This window comes from Epinephelus moara, chromosome 13, assembly GCF_006386435.1.
Source record: "Epinephelus moara isolate mb chromosome 13, YSFRI_EMoa_1.0, whole genome shotgun sequence".
NCBI lineage: Eukaryota > Metazoa > Chordata > Actinopteri > Perciformes > Serranidae > Epinephelus > Epinephelus moara.
The window spans coordinates 16,069,171-16,094,365 of record NC_065518.1 but is presented as its reverse complement, the minus strand read 5'-3'; the positions used below and the strand labels follow the sequence as shown (position 1 = coordinate 16,094,365).

Genomic DNA, 25,195 nt, shown 5'->3' with positions numbered 1-25,195 from the left:
GTAACAGATGAGAGCTGCAGTTGTCAACAAGAGACGACTACAACTCTGTCCTGCTGTAACTATCACAACCTCTTAAACAGTCCTAGTTATGATTCTGGGGTCATTAAATAAGCAATGCATGGGAAAATGTCTATTCCATAATACTTCCTCACATTATATCAATATTGAGCAGGACAGTAGTTTAACAATGCAGTCTAATCTTTCATATTGTAAATATGACTTATGAGTTATCATTCAATCTTGAGTTGTTTTTACAAGACTGTGTCTACAGACAGACAGACGCCATCAAGACAAACAGAGCCCTGTATATGTGAACCATGGTGGCAGGGCATAATAAAACATTTACACACCCATCGGTGCAAACACTCTCTAAGAGCTGGAGTGCCTCATCTAAGGAGAGCTGCGTCTGTGGTTTTCTCAACTTCTTGAGGTTTTCAGAAGTTTCATCCTGACACCTTTACTGTGCTGTTTTCTAACGGTGTTTTTAGCAGGAAAAGAGTGCGGCAGGGATAACGTTTTTCTGTGGGCCGATCCGGAAGTTGCGTCGCCCTGGTTTCCTCGTCAAAAAGCCAATGGGACTTGTGTTTTGTTCAGCGAGACATCTTAACAAATGAGCGTCACTCTCTGATTTCTGAGGTGTAAATGCAATCGCCGAAAGTAAAAAGCTAAAGTTAGGCTATAAAGGAGGTACACCACGGTCGCATGACTTCAGCATCACCACCACAACGAGGCTGTGTTCGCTGTGATGACGCTCTGTAGTGTCACTTAGCCACTTGTTAGCAACCGTCTTGTTTAGGACACATAAAAGCTAACGAAACGTGAAATTCCTTTAGCTTGTGTTAACCACAGACCTCATTTCAGGATTCAAACCAAAAACCTATTCAACAAACCTATTGACTTAAAGTCGAGGGAACCGTAAGGGCTAAAATGTTAACTCACTTCCCGTTTCAGAACTCATTCCCAAGACCCCAGGAACAGTGCCGGGCTCTGAAGCCAATTTTACATAGTGGCCGAATGAGGAATTACAACGTCTGGGTCCATCACATGATGCCATGAGACCCAATGAGCCTTGTTCCCATAGACTTACATTGTGAAAGAGACATCTGTAAATCAGAGGATAAATTAATTTGAGCATCACAACCCTGGCAAAACAACTTGTTTCACGATGGGGACTTGATCCATTTGGTCTGATAATATTCTGAAAATCTTGAAGAGCTGCACAGAGAGCTAAACCAGACGTTAACCACTCAGTCGCTGTAAGTCTGTAGTGCACCTGCTTCATGGGCCCCAAAGTGCAGAAGATCTGGGTTATTTCATACTGCAGAAACTTAACTTTTTTGGCTTCATGTGCCGCTGAGCAATTTTTATAGGAATGACCAGGCCTCCGCCTCCAACGCTGTATTAGATTCTCTTTATACATCCCATGCTCAGTCTTGCAGCAATCTGTTAAGTAGCATGTTGCTAGCCAAACATATAGATGCATGCAGTGGAAAAATGCTTTACCTGTTTTGGGATCCACGTCTGTCTGTAGGTGAGGTGGGGGGTTCCCCGGTGTGAAGTGCTCATTGCTGTAGGTGATCAGAGGCGTGAGAGGGTGCACATGGTGAGGGTGCTGTACCACTGGAACCTTATTAGACTGAGAGAAAGAAGAAGAAGATGGATACAGAGAGAGAAAAGGGAGAGAGAAAAGAAAAAAGGCCAGGGTGTTAATATTTGGGTTCGGGGTTATAGATTGCAGGCGCCTGCCACAGAATTACAACTTGGTCTGAAGGCTCTCGAAAGAAGAACTCTCAAATTCATGGTCCTCTCGAGGCGCCAAACCGCCAAGCCACAGTGAAAATAGTGTGGTTTGTAATTAAAAACACTTCTGCGGTGTCACCCTGGAATTCAGTAACACAATCTAAGAGGCTTGGGGGGTTGCCAGTTCACATTTGGGTCTGATGTGTGATGAGGCACTTTTAACCACGGTTGCAGTCAAGTAATCGATCATCTGTAAACCACGAAATCAAGGCAGCGCGTGTAAATCCACAGTCATTAGCAGCTCCAGTCAGCGCTCTGCTCAAGCCTCCTCCTTGGTCTCCCCTTTTCCCCGCTCCCCTTTCCCCTCATCTATTCCCCCAGGGCCTGGTTCACGGAGGGTAGGGGTGTATTGTAATAAAAGGGTTAGGAGAGAGGAGGTGGGGCTGAAAATCCATTTCTGCATTTTTGCCAAATTAGTTTTAGCTATGTAATCTTCTCTTTGTGCTCCTAAGTGGTGCAGACCCCCTTTTTTTTTCAATTACCCAAAGATTACAGTGGAGCTTTAGGGGTGTGCTGCCGTGGGCCTCTGCGTTAACCGGAGCTCAGCCCCTCTCATCAGGCCAGGCTGAGACAGACACTAATACACACACAGTCCCCCCGACCACAAAATAACCAGATTAGAGCTCTGCTGTAGATTAGGCTGGTGGAAGAGGCTGCTCTCGCCTCTTTACCCACACATCCTTATCCTGCCCTCAGCAGTCAAAGAAGCAGCACTAATCAGGCTTATCATAACATGGATGATATGTTCAGGGGGAGAGGAGTGAGACACCAAGCTGCTTGTGTGCACGTGTGTGTGTGTGTATGTGTGTGTTCAAGCTGCTCTCTCGTAGGCCACACACCCTCATTAGCGACTTTAACCCATGCAAGAAAAAAAAAAAAAAAAAAGCGCTCCACTGTGGCACATTTCCAAAAGACTTTGAAAAACATTAATGGGACTACATGTTGGCAGGGGGGGCATACATACAAATGATGCTCAGTTGCCCGACGCTCATTGACAATACACATGCAAAGCTGTGGGCCCAGGGCGAGACAAATGTGAGCAGAACTTAATGCTGCAAACTAATCATCTGTTTGAGGCTGAAGTTAATATCGGGCCCATGCGAGAGCTTAATACACCAACAGTCCATTCAGAGCCCCGTACTAAATTTTCACCGGGGTAGTTAAAGCTGTCCATCTGTATGGCTCGTACAAGCCTGGCCAGCTAGACCTCTATTCTGTAGTGGCAGTGGTGGGGGAGTGGAGGATGGGAGGAGGAAGGGAGAGGGGGGCATTCCCTATTGCCATGGTCCCAATGAAAGATTAATGAACCCCAGCAGAACTCCAGGGAGGCAGAGAGACTCCTGGGACTCATTCACAGCCCTGAGCTGAAAAGGCTATGTAGGAGAGAAGCAGAGAGAGGGGTTGGGGGTGTGTGTGTGTTTGTGTGTCGGGTGGGGGGGTGGAGGTGGAGGGGGCGGTAGGCGGAATGGGATTCGTTAAAAAGAAACACAAACCAAGGCGTTGCGTTGGGGCTCCTGATCTGATCTGCACATCTAGAATAGTGGGATGAAAAAGAATAAACTGGTAGAAAAAACAATCAGGATGGGGGTTATGACAGCTGCCAGATGCAGCTGATGAGTCTGCAGCTGAATGCTAGAAGATGGCCTCTGTCTCCCTCTCTTTCGCTCCCTCCTTCCCCCCCTCTATCTCTCACCTCCTAACCTCCTCCTTCACGACTCCCTGCTCCTCCCTCGGGTAATGATGTGAAAGAATGTTGTCAATTCTTCATCTCTCGGTGCTGAAAAGCTTTAGTGGCCATTTAAATGAGTTCTTTTGTCCAGGGGCCCCGGCCATTGAGAAGACAGTTCAAAATGCCCATCCACTGAGTCCACATTTAGACAGAGGGTGTTAGAGAGGGTGTGTGTGGGACCGAGAGAGACGGGGAGAGCTAGAAGCCAGCCGATTTACATCATAGTCACTTGTGGTCTGAGAGTGTGCTCTTTTTTTTTTACCCCCCCTGGAAAGCTGGACTGACTGCTGCCTCCACAGTCGGCTCAGTCCTCTACAGACAAGAATGTTGGTGGCGTAACAGTGAATTGTTACCCAGCTTTCTATCTTTTTACATTCCTTTACAGGTCTTTCCTGTGATCCGTTGACATGGGTGAAAGCTGCCATCAGTCAAGCTCACACCCACAGTGTTAATCACCCAAAGCATTTATAGTGAGTCAGCTGATGTGGACTTCCTGTGGTTTGATGTCTTCAATAAGCTCACCTGCTCACCCTACATGCCATGTGATCACTGCACAGGCAGCATCATCCACTTTGTCTCCCACTGACGTCAAGGCAGCACCCAGTGGTCCCCTGCGGAAAAGCAGGGCCCAGCACCTGCCCCGTAGGCCACTGTGGGACAATGCGAGCCCAGGACTCGTCTGGCAGGCTCGCTGGGTGCTTCAGCCGCACCGAGCCCAAAGAGCGGCGAGAAACAAAAGCAGGCAACGTGGGAGGCTTTTACTCTCCCTGCTCGACAAAAGCCAGGGGAAAAGAAAGAACACTTCCTGCCCCTACACCCCCGCTGACTCGCATCCTTCCCACCACCTCCGTCATTACAATAAACAAATATAGCAGAAGACAAACAGACACACCGCTCTGTGGGCGCGTAAAGACCAGGTTCTCGAGCCTCAAAAAAGAGATTTGGCATTCAAAAGACCCTGCAGAAAAATTTGAGAGCACACTCTTGTACGAACATCAATGAGCACATTGACTCTTTCCTCGTCCAGGACACATACAGCGCCTGCTGCTGAGGAAGGCCAGTGCTGTGAAGTGCAGGCAGCACACTTAAGTACAGCAGACACAAACAGAAGCAGGAGTTGCCGCCTCTGGTTATGTTATTGATATTGCTTTGGCTCTATTTATTCTATTCTCTTCTTTATTTCCAGCTGCAAGGCTCACATGCTCAAAGGAGAAGATGCTTATACGCCTGAATATGTTCTGCTTTTGTGTCGTTGTGATCAGCCTCTACCACACCTGTACATCTACGAGCAAATGATGGCTAACAAACGCCACTTTTTTTTGTTCTCAAAGTTCTAACAAAGTAACTTAGGATCTGCAGTGCCCGTACAGCCAGAGTGCTACCTCAAGGGTAAAATATTTCCCTCACTAGCTGGAGACTAATGCTGTTGCGCCACCGTGTGAAAACAGCCTTTTGGAAGTGGACAAATGAATGAGCTGCTTCAAGTCGGACCTCTGGGGAGGGAGAGGGGGGTACAGGAGAATTGCAGAGGGGGTGAGAAAGTGACAGCAGGACGGAGTGAGACAAAGGGAGGGGAGACAGAGAGGTGGAGGCCGGACAGGAAAAAGCTGTTGGCCTTGCATTTCCGCCTGGTGGCACCTCGCAGGGCCAATTTGAGCCCTAAATGTGAAGGTGGCGACCTTGCGGGCCCAGGGGGGTGGGGGGGTGGGGGGGGGGGNGGAGACAGAGAGGTGGAGGCCGGACAGGAAAAAGCTGTTGGCCTTGCATTTCCGCCTGGTGGCACCTCGCAGGGCCAATTTGAGCCCTAAATGTGAAGGTGGCGACCTTGCGGGCCCAGGGGGGTGGGGGGGGGGGGGGAAGGAGGGCTAGAGCCTCTGTCTCTCTGCTTCATGTCATGATATGATGAGTTGTCACAACAGCTTGCGGGGCGCTAATGAGCTGTAGTGAGGCCGGGGCAGGGAAGGGAGGCCGGGAGGAGAGGAGAGAGATGTGGGGATGACAGTGCCGTGATGGATTGGGGTCCTCTCAGGCCTCCGAATTCCAAAGCAAGCAGAAAAAGCTGCCAGAGCGCCCTGAGCCTCTCCCTGAGCGTGCAAGTGGCCCACGTCCAAAGCACATGGAGTGACAGAAAACACACACACACACAAAACAGCAAAACTGGGAGGCAATTTGTACGTGTGTGCGAGTATGCGCGCACTATTTGATTCGAGCAAAACAAAAAGTACAAACTGTGCTGCCACCGATCTAATGAATCATCTGGTATCATTCAATGTCGTCCTGCTGAAATCTGTTTACACACATGATTGCTGTTTTCCTCTGGGAGGTATAGAGTGCCCCCTCCAGGCTAAAGATCTTCATCTCCTTGCAAACCAGCCAACACACACACACACACACACACTGGCCCTGGTAGCACTCAGTCAAATCAATCCTCAGATTCAAGCAGACAATCTAAAAGGAATACTTAGAGATTAACGGCAATGGAATATGAAATGCTCTGACAAATTAAAGGCTTATCAGAGCCTCGATCCTCCGGCATACCACGCTGATTAAAAAACCCTGCTACATTTCAGAAATAATATTTCTTGGTTAATCACTGGAGAGAGAGAGACAGAGAGAGAGAGAGAGAGAGAGAGAGAGAGAGAGAGAAAACTCCACAATATTAAGAACCTGGGAATTGTAGAGGGGGGAGCAAAAGGATTTAAAAAGCAGATATGGAGGTGTTGATCAGTTTTCTCTCGCAGAGAAGATGCGTCTCAGAGGGCAAGGGGCTCCCGAGACCACGGTATATTTAAAAGTTAATCTATTCACTTTGCTGCAGTGACATGCCGACTGCTTGATCAGAGCGCCGAACAAAAATATTATGTGGGCCAGAGCCTTTGCTCCCCTTCCTCCTGCTCTCTTCGCTAGCACTCAAGTCGTTCGTCACCATTTATTTTTGCTTCCCATCTTTGATAGTCGGCACATCAAATGGAATCACAGAAAGGACATGTTCTGATATGTCACAGACAAATAAAAACTGCGCACAAATAGCTTAAATATGAAGTGGTATTTGGTGGAGCTGTTGTATTCTGTGAAGACAAATCGCCTCTTAGACGCACGTGCGTTAAAGCTCCTTTTTTTTTTTTTCTTCCTCTCTTTTCAATGTAAACAGCCTCTTGAGCTCTCGTACCTGAGTTAAAGGGGCTTCTCTGAGAGGTGATATTGTATCACAGTGTTAAGAGCCAGACTGAATTCTGCCTTTTGAAATGCAATCAGCCCCTCAGAATTTGAGTTGAAAGCCAGGCAATTAAGAATCTGAATTGGATGGCAACATTAACAAAGGAATATGTTAATCTGTGAGGTTATTGAAATCTTATTTTACATTTCATGGTTAAGACATGAGCCTGATCAAATAATGTTTTGTCAAGTAAATAATATTCCTCTCGAGAGAACCGTGTTTCTGAGAATCTACTTTTTTAATTAACTTGGGTGCCGTGTTTATGACGTCTATTATTTAGGCCTCAATTTAAGAGCATCAATAACATTTGGGGTTTTATTTAAAAGTGTGTGACAATGACAAAAGTGTGGTGCTTCAGTTCACGGTTCAAGCTGTTAGCATGCATATTCAATACAAATATCACAAAAAGTTTTCATGTGGCAGCACATTTTAAACACTTAAAAATCAGATGGCCACGACTCTCTCCACCCAAAGACCACCCCCCCCCCCTCCCCTCGCCAACCTACTACCAACCTGCACCACAACAACAACAACCTGTCAGAATAATGCTAAAAGCCTTCAGTGGTAAGAAAAAGCAGAGACAGTGAAGAAGCAGGGGAGCAGTGCTGCAGTTACTCACCCAGCTGCTCAGATTGAGGTGCCAGCAGCCCACCTGCTGGAGGAGAGAGAGCCCGGGGCCCAGGACTCCTGCCTTGGCTCCCGTCTCCTCCGGCCCGGCTGAAGCTCCATCCCGCGGGTACATGACCCCCTCGGTCCCACCCCCGCCCCCGTCTCCTCCTCCTTCCACCTGGCCCCCCCAGCTCCTCCTTCCCTCTCTACGCCGGGGAGAAGCCCTCTCGCTTCTCTTGGCCGCTTCTCTCCTCCACTTCTCCTCCTTCTTTGTCTGTCTCTGCCTTGGCTCCTTCCTCCACTGTGTGCGAGTGTGTTGCTGGGCATGTGTGGGTGCGTGTGCACGGGTGTTTATCGTCCCCCCTCTCTTTGCCGCGGCCGGCTGACCATTGTTCCCTCAGGTTTTTGACATTAAGAGTGTGTGTGTCTCTTGAGGCGTCTTAGAGCACGTTCAGGGTCTGAGGCCTAGTTTCCCCATACACACACACACACACACAGTCACTACAATCCTCCCCACCCACCCACATCCATCCTTTAAAAAAACAAAAAAACAAAAAGAAAAATCCCCCAAAATCCCTCACTCTAACCACAGAAGCTCTTGCTCTTAGCGACCAGCAGTCTCCTCTTCTTTCTCAGTGAAAGTTTTGATGCCGGTGACAAGAAGTACAAGAAGTGAGAGCCAGAATGTGGACAGAGAGAAGGAAAAATTACTGTGAGCAGCTTTTCAGCACTGCAGCAGTCTTCCCACTAGCAATACTCCAGCAAAAAAAAAAAAATACTCACAAACACACACACACACACACACACACACACACACACACACACACACACACACACACACACACACACACACACAAAAATCAGTTATTACCCAAATCCCTGCTGTACGTTGGGTCTGTGTATGTGTTTCTTAGAGTATGTGTGTGTATGTGTGTGGGCTCTGCTGTGCCTCCAGGATGCCCAGAGACGAACTGGCAGCTTGAAAAGCTTTGGCTACAAGGTAAAGCGAGCAAGGCGAGAGATGGAGACAAAGAGGAGAGAGCAGGAGAGGGAGAGAGATAGAAGGGGGAAAAAAAAACAAAAAAAGGAACAAGACACAACAACATCCACAAAGGGAGGGCAGGCTCAGCAAAGTGTGGCCAACAGTCACTTTATCTGTGTGATGCTGACAGTCCCCTCTTCATACCCACTTTCCAGGGGGGGGGGGGGGGACCGAGGGAGAGGGAGGGAAAGTCTTCACTCTGACACGGACGTGGCACCTTTCGTCGCAATCCTTTATTTCCCTCACCCGTCTCACCCTTTTTCTAAACAATACCTCAGAGTGGAGAACAATTCTTCTTCTCTTAACTCCCCCCTCAACTCTTGTCTCCATTCAAGGTTCATGTGAACAAGGCCTCAAGCCCCTCCTTACCGTCCTCTTCCCCCCCCCCACATTCTCTGCAACTATTTCACCTTCAAATCCATTATGCGTCTAAATACTAAAGTCAAATGATAAGCGTCGCGTGGTCAAGACTTTCTTTCAACAAAGGAAATTCAAGAGATCTGTTTGCCAGCAGAGCACACAGAGAACAAGCTGCGTTAAAGGGGAATTCCATCAAACACTTCTGAGTTTTTTTTACTCTGGAAACGTGCTCCTAAAATCTGCTGAGTTGTTTTTAAAATATGTGTCAATAAAATAAAATATTTTCCTTACATGCCTGAGAGAAAATATTTGTTCCCACATTAGGGAAATATTATCTACATGTTTAATAAAGCAGCAAGAAAACAAGAAACACAATTTTTAAAATAAAAGAAAATAAAGAAATTGTATTTTTCACAGTAACTTAAAATGACCACAAATATAATTTCTGACAGCAGAATAAACTGCTTAAAAATGTGAGGATAATTTTTATTTTTATATTCTATAATTAACTCGACTTGTCGTCCTTTAATTACCTTTCATAACCTGAATCTGACTAATGACCATGACAAATTAAATATTTATACAAAGAATTATTTCCATCGAAGCACAGCAGCATTTAATATATTTCTAAAATAGTCTGATCAAGATTATTAAAGCAGAAAATAATTATTAAAATGTATTAAAATAAGGGAATTTACAAATGTTGAGAAAAATGAAACAAAAATATCTTTAAAATCGAGGCCAGTAAAACAGAAAGATTCGTGTTAATCAGCTTGGTTAAGGCATTTTAAAAGTTGTCAACAAAAAACAGATAAAAACTCAGACTTTTATTCCCAACACGCTGTCCCTTTCTTTTCCTCCTGCACTCGTTCAGCCTCTCTGTCACTGTTAGGACCCTGCTCTTCCCCTGGCCTGCAGCAGGCAGTCCTGAGGCCCTTAAAGCCAAAACAAAGCCCTGGGAATGTCCTTTACACAGCTTGGACAATAGCGCCGGGGCTCCAGCTTGACAAGTAAAAGAGCCCCGACAAGGCGGTGGCTAATTGCCTGCCCTCCCTCCATTCAGCCGGCCTGCCACGCTCCTGCCATCTCCTTTTGTCCCACGTGCACTTTCTTAAGTAAACTGCCAGTTCACCAGCGAGTGATGGACAGCACCCAATCACCCAGCCACAATGGCATCAACGCCACGACACAAGAGAGCACAGGGGGGAGAAAAAAAAATACTCCACTGTCTGAGATGTTCGCACGAGACCAAAAAGTGTGCAATACAAGACAAAAAAAAAAAAAAAAGGAGGAACAAAAACTTTGACAAAACAAGGAAACGGAACGGCCTGTGACCTTTACAAATTCATTATTTTCACACATAAATCTGAACAATGCAGGGTAATACTGCAGAGAAAACCTACTCTGAACACAATCATTATGACATCATTATGTTATTTAAATAAATCAAATTTGATTAAAAATTACAGATGCTTAAAGATTTTAAACATGAGCTATAAAAAAAATAACAACCCTGATTTATTGATGTTAGCAGAAGCATAAGAGCAGCAGATACGATCTAAATCCCCCTAAATTAAATGTAATGCAACACATAATATTTAAAAATTGCTTCCATATAAATACTGGCATCTATCAATTAGATTTAATGTAATTGTCTTCTGCCATACGATAAACAACAATAATATTTAGTTTGATGTCTTAGAATAATGCACCCCTGTCAGGCTGTCAAGACAAAGCAATCAAACACTGCCTTTCATTATCCAAATTGTCAATCTGTCACTTAGCAACATAAGTGTTATAAATTGCCAAACGGAGCCCAGAGAAAATATCCATGAATAAATTCAATCGGAACATAATATTTAAAGCCAAACAAGCAGCAGAAAATAAAGCAGAGCTGTAATTAAAATGTTGAAAAGTCTTACCATTTAAAAGAGCTGTATTTGGGATGCTGCTCGGTTCCTGGTTAAAACAAGCATGCTGGCACTCGTGGTAGTGCACAGACTCCAAGCAGACTCCCACCACCATGTCAGCCACTAATCCACTGGGGGGCAGCACCTCATCTACGGCAGCCCCTCGCTAACGCCCGATGGGTTAAGCCGATAAGAGAGCGGCCGGAGGACCGGGCGAGAGCCAAGGTATGCTGGAGCGACTTGGGACGGCAGCCCCTTCAGGTCCCAGAGCGGAGAGAGGAGCGCGATGGCCAGAGCTGGCTGTTCACTCTCAGCCCCCTCATGCATTCAAACGCACACTCAGGCTGCGCTGCTCCTCTCCGCGTCTGACCGGGACTCCCTCTTTCCCCCTCACCCATCTTCATATCCCCCCTAATAAGCTCTTTTGTGTCCATCTCTCTTTCTTTGATAAGTTGAAAGAACAACAAAAAAAAGAGGGAGAGAAAGAGAGAGGCTTTCATTCAGCGGCTTGGCAGACATAAAGGTAGTGGAGTGCCGTCTATAGGAGTTGCCCTAACTTGGCTAAACTCAAGCAGCGGGGTGTCTCTCGTCATGTCATTAATCCCCAAAACTAGCCACGCTCCATTCACCGCAAGTCACACTAAATTAAATACAAAATCAAAAACACAAACGCTGGGCAGAAAAAGTGTCAGAATAAAAAAAAAAATTAAAAAAAAAAGCAGGCTAGAGAAAGCTTTCCGATCCGGGGCAAAGGGTGTGTGGTGTCGCAGCCACGTTGCCCCTCAGTCCTGCCCGTCGGTAGCCCCAATTTTTGATGTAGGAAGCCCCCGACAAAAAAAGAAAAAAAAAAAACACACAGCCACACAAAAGACAAAAAACATTTATCACCAAAAGGAGCCTGTCACTGTGGTGCAGCTTTTGCACCTCCAACTCTCCTGCCTGAACTCTCTTAAGACAACTGCGAGGGGAAAAGGAACCCCAACTCCAAAGTCAAACCTGCCACACAACAAGCCAACAACAGCAGTTAAAACAATACCAAAAATACCAATAAATGGATACAAGCCCTGTATGGTTTTCGGGAGAGCTGGCAATAGAAAATTCAACCCGGCCAACTGGTGGCTTGAAGAGAGGAAGCCCACTCTTAAAGCCGTGATCCGACCATCCACTATACCACCGCTGTGAGCCTTTTAACCACAGCAGAAAAAACTGACTATTGATCTTCAAATAGCGATAATTGAAAAGATCAAAAAGATTAAACAAAAAAAAAATCGAGAATGTGCTGACTTACCATGTTGTGCTCCTTTTTTGTTGCAAGTTTTTTGTTTAAATAAAAAAAATATTTGCTCAAAGATGCAGCATTGGAGGTGTCAAATTTTTGTAGCCGTCTCTTGATCGTATTACTTCCACAGTCCTGGTTTCCAATGCGTCTGAACTTTTTCCCTTTCTCTTTTATTTTGTTTGTGGTACCTAGCCTTTTTTTCCCCTGCTTAAGACTTTAAAAGCCTTCAGCTCAGTAAAGCAGCACAAATTATCTTGCCACCTTGCTCAGCTCTGATGCTTTGGCCGCTAACTTTGGAAGGCCCTTTACTACTGCATCAAAATTAGCATTGTCAAAGCAGTTAATGAATATTAATATTGTATTTGTCATTGGAGCTGGCCCATTGCTGAACTCCAAGTCATCCATCAGGGACAAGATTAAGCACACAATTATTTCTGACTGACAGGGACCAAATCTGGAAGATTTTTTTTTTCCTCCAACAATTTAAAGAAAAAGACACAACATCATCTTAAGGTACCTCCCATGAGACGAGACAAGATTAATACACTTTTAATGAAGCAAGATTTCATGGTGCATGAACAGCGGGAACCTCAAGAAAAAAAAAGGAGAGGAATATAGAAATATTTTGACTTGTAATTTTAACCATTTTTTAAGGGATTGAAATCATAAATTACAAATAATTTTGATGACGGCAGACAAAATTTAAATTCAAAGACCACTCTTTTTTTTCTTCCTCTTTTGATGAAATACAACGGATTTATTCTCCTTGATTCTTTTTTTTTTTTTTTTACGTGAAGATCTGGATTTGCTTTTTCACCTTTGTTGGAACATTAATAGAAATAAGACGTGCGAGCGCTGCACTGTGAACAACGCTGGCGCTAAATTTAACATGAAACATTCATTAAAACCCAGGACCTCCAGCGCTCTCGGCAGAGCCCGGCGGAGCACCGACCGCTGAGGACCACACAGGCAGCCTCCATCAGCACCACCCGCTGCAGCGTTTCAGCTCCATCCTGGAGCTTTCTCCCTGCTCCGCCACCCGCTCCCCACAGAAGCAGCCTCACACCGGGAACCGCGGCTCTGTCAAACACGGCTCTCTGCACAATTTTCCAACCCTTCATCAAATATGTCACAATGCACAATTTTCTAAATAATGATGTCATTCCAATTTTTCTCACGTAAATTATTTCTGGAATGTTTCTTTCTTTTTTTTTTTTTTTACGAATATAAAACTCTCTCATATCTGAAATATTTGAAAAGCCTTCCTACCGGTACCTGTCTTGAAAAATTAAGCTGATGACATGCCATCTTCTTCACTCCTCTGCACCAAAAGCATCATTGCATCTTTTGAATGATTTTATAAAGCTTTTCTCTTTTCTCACAAGTTGTAAAATCCTGAACACAGACACAAGCTTCCAAAGCAGCATCCATCCTTTCCCCACAATTATCTGATTGCTTTTCTCCGTTCAATTATTCCCGTCAGGAGGAGCGGCCACATGCAGAATCTTATTTGGGTCAAATTAAAAGTTATTTTCCACTTGCGCCCTTGTGAAGAATACAACTATAAAATAAAGGGGAAAGCACTGAGGGGGGGTCGCACATAAAAAATGGCAGATGTGGGGCACTAATGCCAGCAGCCCAGTGAATTGGTGTGAGTGTGGGGGTCAAGCTGCGGGCTCACCTTGGAGCGCCGGGCCCCTGCCGACCACCCTGCCGGCTCCCTAATACCATTAGCAACCCTTAGATGAACATACTAAATTGGCCTTTTGTTCTCCAGGTGCCGATCCAGCCTCGCCGACTCACTGGTGTCACGGAACCAAATACAGATGGTGCTGCCTTTTTCTGAAATGAATAGCGCGCATAAGAAAAGCGCCCCGTTTTCCCCGATTCTTCCAATCTCCGAAAGCCGTCGGCATTGCCATACTTTCTCCCCAGCGCTCCATTCACCTAAAAACTTTTGTTATATTTTTCATTAATTTAATTAATGTTAAAATGGTACCTAAATGTGCATCATCACACACACAATTTACTATTTAAATTCAGAACTTATATTTAGAAGATGTCACAATGAGAAGTCTAATGAATTTATCCAATTCAGCAGCAGAGACAGATAAATGTAATAAAATTAGGGAGCCAAACTGGATTTAACTAAAAATATTTTTTTTATTACATTAATTTGAGTCTTTTTAATAATTATAATAATTATTTTGAGCCAGACAAATTAAATAATTTGTTGCCCAAAATATGAGAGAAATAAAACATCTGTAATTCACACAAATAAATAGATGCTCTTATAACACAAACATTAAAAACACAGATGTAAAATGTAGATCTTAAAATACAAATGGCTGCGAAGGAATGCCGTAAATTGAATTCTAATTATACAAATGATCTTTTAATTGTTGTGACACGAGCGCAGACGCTGATTAAGTGTTCACGCGAGGCTGTCTGTGAAAACAGGCACCGAACACAGAATCCCACCGCGGCTTAATTCAAGTTGAGAGCCTAAAACAGGTCCAATCTAGGTGAGGAGGAGAGAAGGGAAGAGAGAGACGAGAGGGAGCAGAGCAGGCAGCGCTGTGGCCCAGCGTGATCACATCAGCGCTAGTATCAAATTAACTCTCTGACTTTGAAACTTATTGATCTGCTATTAAGACACTAGTGAACTTGATGAAGTGAGTGCTGTAGGTGACTCTGAGACTTCAAAGTCTCACACCAGCCACATAAAACAAGCCACTTTGATCCCCGCTCCGCTCCTCGGATCTGGAGAGGGGGCTTCACAGGAACCCCCCAATTCTACTCTCCTCTCTTCTCCCACTCACCCCGGGCCCGGGCTCCAGCTCTCTCTTTCCCTTTTCTCCACGTCTGCTGATGCCCCAAGAACCGGCAAAAGCGCCGGTGCCACACAATGTTCAATCGCGCCACAGAACAGTCAGCAAGTTGAGAGCACAGTAGTGTACAGTGGTGCAGACAGATCTCCTTTCTGATTCACCCAGAAATAATAAACCAACACTCACACAGAAAATGCAATATGATGTCAAAACAACTACTAGAATAAGGCGGCCATCTAAGCGCATTCGCATTAAAATTCAGTGTCGATAAGAAGGGGATTCTTCATGCCAAATACGGCATGTAATAAGGTCGGCGATGAGAGAGACAATGCAGAGTGGGAGATAGCAGTACTATTGTGTGGTGAATACATCCCCCTCTTTGCTTAAGGCAAGTCTTCCCACTACATTAAATACTGTGTGCTGCCAATCACACCTGCCTTTTTTTCACTTTGTGCCACTGGGTGGAGGTAGTAGTTAATGTTTTCAACATGCAGCGTATCACTATAATATACTGAAGCAGACACAAATCACAAGCCGGCCCACAGAATTCTTCTCCCCTCTACCAGCTCAAACCACTATGGGACAAATTTAAAAAAGAAAACAAGAAAATAAACAACAAAAAAAATCTATGTTTTCCTGCTCACTTTGCATCGAGGCAGCCTGCAAGACTGAAACTAAATCTCAGGTTTACCCTCCACTGAGCTGCTAACTTAGCAGGACTGAGTAAAATAAATATTAACGGCTAAATTAATCATCGGCAGGACAGTGTTTGCGCTCAGGCTCCAGTGCTCACAGGCGGGGTGTGTGTGTGTGTGTGTATATGTGTGTGTGTTTGTGTGCAAGTGTGTCTGCACTTGGAGTGCCGGTGCTAAGCTGCGTCTGTTTAATTAAGAGGGGTAAAACAGATGACAAATGCGAGACAGTTAAACATTTAATGTGTGCTTATCTCCCCCCTCATTTATTTAGTTGGGAGAGATTCAGAGTGGGTGGCGTTCAAGAGTGATGCGCCGGCGAAAAAACGCTGGTGGAATTAGAACGCAGCCCCGTGTGCCGTGACAAGTCAGCACGCAACACACAGCCATTCCCTGACAATTGTTTTGACATTTTGCAACTTAATTCTGTTTGATGAGAAAGAAAGGGATTACGTGATAAATCAAATAAACACAAATGCGGATTCTGCCACACAGCTGTTTGTGAAAAGCGGAAAAATAAATAAATAAATGAGTCGCGACGTAAATGACACAGTGTCACTTAATTATGGATATAGTATTTACGGCAGCCTTGCCTAAATTATCAAAATAAACCATGCAATTAAAAATGCAATTGTATCAAAGGTCTAGTTTCTCCTTCATTTCACCTGACAAAGATTTAATTTTTTTTTCTTCTTCTGGATGATCCCCATTGTGTATCTGGTGCTGATGCACATTGCCTAGAGTCAATGTCAAATCCCAGCTCCAATAGTCCCGCAAAAAATACAGAACGAACAGTGCCCGCGGCACACACATCCCTTTACTCAACCCACTTGCAATATCTCATCCAAAGTTATCGCTTCCAATGTGACAATGTTAAAATGAAAAACAAAAAAAAAAAATATATCTTATATATAATATATTTATATATAGGGAGAGAGGGAGAGAAAGAAAGATAAAAAATGGGTGGCAGTGGCGGTGGCGGCGGTGGGGGTATGGATGGGGGAAAGAGGAGCTAAAAAAGCGAAAAGAGGGAGAGGGAGAAAAAGAAGAAAAGGAGGAGGAGGAGGTGGAGGAGGAAAAAAAGCCCTGTGCCACGAGCATATATAAGAGAAACCTTCACCAATTAGTGGGGAGAAACGGGAGAGGGAGCTGCCGCGGCGTCGGCACTCAAAGAGCCAGGCCTCGCGGCGAAGCTGTCATGTCGGCAGGATTGATCAACAGGCCTGCTATTTCTAATGGCATGTTGTCATGAAGCTGCAGCCATGGGGAGCCACCTGCCTCAGTCCTCGCACAGCACTCTGTGTGTGTGTGTGTGTGTGTGTGTGTGTAGCGTATGTGCGCGAGTGTGTTTGTGTGCATGAAAGATGGGGTTGGGGGTACTGCAGCAGCCATACCTATTCTGTGCCCATATATCTTTTACTAACAATTTAAAAACAGCCTGGAATCCTCCTCCCACTCTCTGGCAGTCTACCTTGCCGATCCCTGAAGGTGGAAGAAATGTGCCAACCTGGATTGTTCTTTATTCTCACACAGCAGAGCCAAGCTATTGTAAAATCCAACACAATGGATACAAAATGTATACTGTGTTGTGTGGAGGGGAAATGTAAATGAAAGCAAACGGTTGTGGTTGTTTCAGAATAATAATAATAATAATTCAGAGCAAACACAAATGATTTATTCTTTTTAATCAATTTCACTTCCTTCACGGGGAATGTTTGCACTGAATTAATTCCTCAATCGCACTGTATGAAACAGTGCATTACATGGATAAAGCTATCCCGAGTTATCATCTGAAAGGCATTGCATTTGATTATAGCCCTTCCCTTTTTATAAAAAAAGAAGAAAAAAAAAGCCGTCAAATAATCAGCAGACAATAGAAACTCGCCTGCAAAATGCCATCGCAGGGAAAGCACAATCAAAAACAAGAAAATTGCTTTATATGTGAAAAAAAAAAAGAAAAAACCTGTCACGTTATCCTCGTTTTCCAGTAATACGGCGACAGAAAACTGCTTCGGCCTCGGCGGCCAAACAAGCCCGGCCTCGCAAACAATAAAAAGTCAAATAAAAGTTACAGAACTTGAGAGTTCAAGGTACCGCGGGCTACTTGGAGTGCGTGTCACGTACAGTTAACCTTTTTATCGGGCATGCCTGTGGTCTCATCAGTCGATGAAATTCTTTGCCCGCGGCGGTGGCTTAGCCGAGGGACACGGACCAATAGAAATATATTTCATTGTGTTAGCATTTCAAATGGCGAGTGGAGGGTGGAGAGGAGGGCATTTGGAGGGGCGGTGGGGGAAGAAGCTCTAACCGATCGTTGCCAGCGGAATTAATTGCCTATTCTGAGAATAATGTCCCTTATCCACGATCCTCGGAGGGCCGAACGCTAGCAGAGGCCACTTTATTTTTTCTTTCTTTTTTTTTTTTTTTTTTGTTTGGTGTCTTCAAAAAGAAGAGCGCTTAGGGGTACTGGCCGTATTAGGGGTTTAGCTCAGTCCCCTTTAGGCCAGGAAAAATAATCAGAAGCACTGAACCAAACTCAACTAATCCTTACCCCAATTAAAAACGCAGAACCCATTACACTTCACGTTAATGTGGGCTGACAAATACACACTTTAAAATGATACATTGATTTTAAAAATTGGCAAATTCTGACTAATAATTTGATTATTTGATTATATTATGAGAAAGAACATGAGAAGCAAAGAGGTTTTGTTTGGCTTTCAGCCAGCGCCCGATAAATGGCTCAAGATGGAGCGACCCCGGTGGTGCTTCTATCCTTTTATTTCAGGGGATTTAAGTTCAGGCTCTGTTACACATTGGCCAAGCATATGCAATGACCCTAACTGATATTGGTGCATCTTTTAGCCACATCTTAATCTAACCTTTGTAAAGCTCTGTGGCTTTTCAGACTCAAAACAGCATTAAGAACGAGCATTGTTTGGAGCGAGGAAGGAGGCAGCCCTGGGAGACGACTCCGCCGAAAAGCTGGGACCGGGCCGGGGCAGGAGCCCTCTGGAAAAACAGCTGCTTATGCACTCCAATCAGTGGGAAAACAAAACCCAAACCCAACTGCTAAGACGGGAGGAAAAAAAAACTGGGATTTCTTTTTTTTTTTAGGCGGAGGGGGCGTCCCAAATGCTCCATCCCTCCATATCGACCTCTACGGGCCCATTCGTGCTAGGTGTCGATTTCATCCCTCGGCAGATGGACGGGCGAATTCGCAGCAGTCCCCATTACACGCCTCTCCTTCGCTCATTGTGAATTCAGTCAACGAAGTCAATCTTATTAACTTCCGCGCCGGTTCACACATGACATTTTCTTCAATTTTCTCGCCGACATCAAAAACATCAATTAGCAGCTCGAAAATGGGAAGGAGCGAATGACAGAGTCCGATAACGCCGACTTATTTGAAGCCGAGGGTAAATCTATTCTCCAGTTTTGAATGTGTTCATTACAATTGCATTTTCAAAGAAGACCTCCAAATAGCAAAGAAATTAAATTTATCTCCTAGAAATGTCCAGAAATTGTTTTTTCCCCCTCTTTCTTTTCTTTCTTTCTTTTTTTTTAATCCTGTGTCTATCTCTCAGCCTCAGTGGGTGACACAAAGCATTGTGGCGCTGCATTTTCTTTTTCTCATTAGAACAGATCACAACTCCCACAGAAGTTGAAACCCTATACTGTAACCTCTGGAGCAACCCGTAAAAATCATTTTAAAAGGAGTCCGACATTTCTTTAGGAAGAAAAGGAGGCGATAAAGTGACCTACAGTTTTAACAAAAATACTACGACGACAATGATAAATGCAGTATCTATTCTTACCCAACGAGGGGAGCTATTTTTAAAAAAAAAAAAAAAATATTTTTACCATTCATCAATCTTTAAAACCAATCTTACACATAAACATCATTAATTTACAGACGCAATGAAATGCTTGAAATTCATTATTATATTTTGTTTGCATTGATATGATAAACACATTTTTGTAATTTATATCATATAAATTCAGGACAATTTAAAGGTTAATTTAAAAAAATATGTCAATATAAACTGATTTTTACTGACAAATCCTGTATTGTCTATATATAAATGAATTTCAGACTGCATCCTTTAAAGAAATAAATATATCAAAATGCATTTCTAATATTGTGTACACAATTTACAACCCTTTTTTAAATAGTTTTATATGTATTTTGCTTCACAGATTAGATGTTGCTCTGTTAAATTTTTTTTAAAAAAAAAACATCACATCTGCTCAAAAACCCAACTTCCATCTAAACTACCATTTTATCCACAGCCTCATTGATCATTTCCTGCTGCTCCACATCACCGTTACATCAAAATGTGAAATACAAACCTACACATTAATGAAGCTCTCTCATGGCTCAACTCTTCTGCCTCCCATCACTGACGAACGTGTAACTCAATAAACCTCGGCCAGTAACCTTTAAGTAAAAGGCTATTTTTTGCCGATATCCAAACATTGTCAGACGGCCTCCTCATGCTTGAGTTACATCTCCGAGGGAGTGAACAAAAGCAACTTTAGTGGCTGTGGAAAGACACTCGTAATGCGAGTTAGGGAGTGGGGTGGGGGGTCGCTCGCACACGGAGCCGTGCGGATCACGTTCCTCCGGCCCATTGATTTCTGATCTTTTGACATTATTTAGTTGCTTTTTATTTTCTTGCCCGTCTTTTATTCCATGTCACAAAAGACAGAAATGTCCAAACAAGTGATGTTGGGAATATCTACTATCTGTCAAAAGAGCAGGCTTTTCCCGGCATTAAAGCGGCCAAATGCTCTGACGCAGTGCCGAGAATCGGCGGGATGAAAATATCACTCTTTATAATGGAGGCTAATCAGATTTCGGATGCTGTTTGCCTTCTAGCTAAAGGGAGATGGAAACACGTGGAGCAATAAGGCTGTAACCAATACACTCCCAGTTCATCGCCATCCTGACCTCAAGACAAAAGGCCTCTGCTTTTTCTCATATCTAATCTGCTTTATATATACAGCCAAAAAAATATGTCAGACAGTCAAAATCTAAATTAATTCTAGATGTAATTTTTACCCTAATTTCTGCTTCACATAGACATGGCTGAGGGGACATAGCGGGCATGCTAAATACAGAGGAAGACTTAGAGATGCATCTGTAATACGGCTGTCGGCTGAATGTTGAACACACAGTACTGATCAGTTCCATTAAGCAGGGATTTGATCATCTCCCCCGTGCGCTTTCACAGCCCGGCTCCAGATTAGATCACTGTGAAAATGGTCAAATGGTGGTGTTTATCTCACTGTAATTATTTTGATGCGGATGACAGAGATTGCTTGTTTGCATGTGGCTTGACGAGTGTGCACGATGCGAGCCAAGACATGCACTCGCGAAAGGCGCACGCAGACACACGCAGACACACGCACGCTGGCATGGAAAGAGCTGAATGGTTTCCTCTCAGTGCCATTAACCCATTAGATAGTTTCAACAAAGGCCTGGAAATAATGTTTTATGTGCAGAAGGGAAAAAAAAAAAAAGTCCGAGCACGGTTGCACATGCAATTACAGCACCATAATCCTAAGTTATGACTAATATTAATGTTCTTGGTGGGTGACACAAATGGACTTTCAATGAGATTGAAAGAGAAAACCCCAGGCAACAATGGAGCGTGTTGAGTTAAGCTTACAAATGCAAGCAAAGCAGGAAAACACCACAAACACACACACACACATCTTATCTTTTGCTACTTTGGTGGTAAAAATAACAACATTTAGCTCTGCCTCTTTGTTCAAATTCCAGGGCAGGCTGAGAAGAGGAAAATTTGGAATCAGTGATGACGTCAGGTGTGGTGTAGTCGTTGCTTTTTGCAGAACAAGTAGGCACTAAGTGAGCCATGGGTGTAGATTTAGGGGGCGGGCGCAGGGTACACGTCCCCCTCAATATTTAGAACATCTGTGCCCTTCAATAAAAGCATGACAGTAATAAAGGACAAGCTAACTCCATAAATTGGTGATAAAAATTCACCAGAATGCAGGAAATTAAGTATTTGATGCCCTGTTTCACATGTGTCCCCCCGAAACCTTCGCCCTTGAAATGATCTGACTTCCATTGTGTGATGGATTCTGTCTTTCCAGCTGCTGCTGCTCTCAGGATGCCCCTCAACCATGTGGTGACCTTGAGTGAAACTATCTTAATCCTGAGGGGCAACTTTCTAACAACCAACGCACACTGTTGCCCTTCCGGAGCCGATAACATATTCAGAGTTATATGAGATCATCTATGTGATGGATCCGTCCCCCTGTTCTTAATAATCACCTCTATTTTCACTTCACTCGAGTTAGGCTGTGTCACTAGATTACTGGCCCTTCGTATCTACCTTTCCAATTACTTTTAAGAGTTTTGGATGGACAAATTTGTGCTTTCATGTCCCGTGTTAGCGGATGAGTCGCTGCTTCTGGCCATGAAAGGAGAGTTTTTAATGAGCTGAGGTGAGGTTAATTGGTTCGCTAAGATCCTCTGAGTCATGTGCCTCTATATGAAATTAAGTCCATTTCCTGGAGTTTCCCCTGGACGTATTTAATAACAAACACTTCAGCCCAATTTTCATTTCCCACAGAGAGGGGGAGATACAGGGAACGGGTGGTGGAGGTGGAGAGGGGGGAGTTTGGTTGTTTGTGCTTGTTTCGCTCGCCTTCGCCGCCCCTACGCTGTAAATGCTATCTGTGTTTCTTCAAAGACCAATGGTGTAATGTCAGCTCCAATTCACAATAAGTGTGAATGTCCTGTTGCTTATGACTGCACATACAGCAGTGGTTTCCACAGATACCTGGAAGCCAATTACCAGCCAAATACTTTTCTGAGGTTTGTTTGTAAAAAAAATCTGAAATCCCATGAAGCCGGATACTATTATGTTACTGTGGCTGCACATCTTATGTAACGACATAAACTTTACATTTGATTTAAATGTCTTTTAACTGAGCTGCAAAGTCAGAATGCAAGAAGACCTATATAGAATCAAAGCATTGTCTCTTATGGGGAGGACATCACCCTAAACTGTGGATCAGCTTCTCTGCACATCAGCTGCTGAGTACTGTGGCTCAGAAAAGTAGTCCCTCGAATATTTTGTCTGTATACATAAAGGTAACACGTCCAGGACACACACCACCCTCTAAATTTGGGTCCCTTTGTGACACAAGCAGATCCAAACTGCCTGTTTTTTCTTTAAATGCTTACACTATAGTGCAGGGCTGCAATAACTAATCAATTAAACTTGATTACAGAAATAGCTGGCTATGAATTTCATAATCTATTAGTGGAGTTTATGATGTATTGCATTCGCTGTGGCAACATCTCCTAAGGTAGGCTTGCAGTAAGCAAGCCAATGCTGTGCCTTGAGTAGCTGACGTGATGAATTACAGAAAATGATTTGTTTTCTTTGCCTGTGGAGTGAGCAAATGTAGCCGAGCCCCTGATAAACTATTTATAAGCTTTTAAAATTGCTTTATTGGCTACATTTATTTGCTATTTAAAGCATTTAAAATAGCTACTTTAAGTGTTTAAGCTAGCTAGTATAGCTATTAAGGCTGTTTTAAAGCATTTAAAATAGCTCATATAGCTAATGGGGCAATTTGAAGTGCATAAAAATAGTTATTTTACATGCTTTTAAAATAGCTTTCTTAGCTATATTTATCAGCCATTTTAAAACATTTAAGTTTTTACAGCATTTAAAAAAGCTAATATAGCTAATGAGGCTATTTTAAATGCGCTAAAATATCTATTTCAAACACTTAAATAGCTATTATGCTTTATGCTTTAAAATGGCTGATAAATACAGCTAAGAAAACTGTTTTAAAGCATTTAAAATAACTATTTTTTAACACTTTGATATAGCTGTTTCAAATGCTATATAATTAGCTTTGTTAGCTATTTTAAAGCATTTTTTTTTTAAAACGTAAGGAGGGGTCAGCTACATTGATCACTCACAAAACGAAGAGAAAATATACGGAAGATTACCTTTGTTTCTAAATAAAGTTGTAACCGTGGGTCTGTCCGCAAGAACAGACACGAAACTGCTGCAGATTAAGCTAATGCTAATTAGCTGAAATTAGGTTGGATAGACGCTGTATTTTACATTGGAATATTTCATGCCAGTAGTCAGAGACAGTCTCATGTGAATCTTCTATTTTCACAACAGAAACTTTAACAATTTCTAATCAAAAATATGTCAATTTATTTAATTTTTCATTTGTTATTGTTGTGGCCTTGTCTGTAGTTATCAACTTTTATTGCAGCATACATTTGATTCTTGCTTTATTTGCTTGCTTGAAAGAGCATTGTACAAGAGATGAGGAATACGATTTTTTTTTTTTTTTAATAAAATGCTGGAAATTGTCAAATTCAACTTTTTTCTTTATCCCAATAATAATCCATTAATCAAAGTTAAAGTCGAGAAATTAATTAAATATCAAAACAGTTGTTAACTGTAGCCTTACTGTAGTACTGCAGGTTAGTTCCAAACATGATTGTGTGTATCTGTTCCTCATGGGACGATGAGATAGCACAAAGCTTTTGCCGTTGTTTTCATTTCTCCAACAATAAGGGTGAATTTGCAGCAGTCGCTCCGTCACTGCTGTTGAGTCAATGCAGTGGAACCGCTGCGTACACACCACGATACACTAATCCTCCGCAAATGACTGGGCCTTTCACTTGTTATTAGGAACTACATGATGTGAATCTGCCCAGACTAAAAGACCTTGTAATCAACACGGGTGCAAATGTGTTAAGTTCAGCGTCTCGTTAAGGGGGGGGGGGGGTTCAATGGTCCTGACAGTGTAATTACGGGTTGCCGCCACAATACAGCGGCCAGCGTACTCAACACTAATTCAATCCATCTTCATTTCCAAGAGCAACGCCCCTACCATTGATGGATAGTTATCATTAGAGAGTGACAAAGCACTGAAACAACTGAGGCGTGAGCGGCAGAGTGTGTACGTGTGTGTATGTGTGTGAGCGCTGGGTGTGAAGTCAAGGAGGTGTCCTCTCAGATACACACTATTGCCCCAGACAGCAGGATTATATATTACTACAGGGATGAATACGGAGAGATGGAATGGGGAAGGAACTTTGGGTCAGGGAGTTGGGTTTGCATCCTTCACACACACACACACACACACACACACAAATAAATATATAGAGTATGTGTACGTGTTCACATAAACGCACAAACAGCTTGGCTCACTGTGACCCCGACACACAGAGAGGCTATGGCTCGACTCACCAGCCTTTTATAGCATGCTGCTCAGACTGCTGACAGACAAACGCACACACACACCAACAGACACACACACACACTGATACACACACTCTTACAGGTCTGGGCACCGTCTGCAGCCAAACACTAAACCGCAGGCTGTGATTGAGGCCGACTGGTCTGCTCCTCTATATTTTCAGTCTATATATTCAGTCCACCCTGGGCTGTATATCTTAATTATGTGCTCTGCCTCTTTTCCTAAAAGAAGGGGTGACGGAGTCTGCTAGTCAGGCACTGAAGCAGCAGCAGGCCACTGAAATGAGGCCCTTCCAGTCTTTATGGGGCCTCCAGCTCAGCCACTGCATCATTACATGACTTTTAAGCTCTGGACAAAAACACAGTGGATGCCTCGTTCCCCGTGTCTTTCCTGGCATAACGTGCTCGCACGCCGCACACAACAGAAATCATCCTGTTTGTGGCGTTTTCC

At 43.6% G+C, this 25,195-nt stretch overlaps 1 protein-coding gene across 23 annotated transcripts in view; it reads right to left on the bottom strand.

The window, feature by feature from the left end:
* tcf7l2 (transcription factor 7 like 2) overlaps window positions 1–25,195 on the bottom strand; it is a 103,766-nt gene that overhangs the window by 19,267 nt on the left and 59,304 nt on the right. For 22 of the 23 annotated variants that reach the window (XM_050060518.1, XM_050060534.1, XM_050060535.1 and 19 more), the window contains one exon: window positions 1,504–1,636. In XM_050060518.1, the coding sequence (XP_049916475.1) occupies window positions 1,504–1,636 (133 nt within the window). Of the gene's footprint in view, window positions 1–1,503; window positions 1,637–7,365; window positions 7,497–25,195 lie in introns of those variants that run through there. The other variant, XM_050060537.1, reaches the window with a different exon arrangement.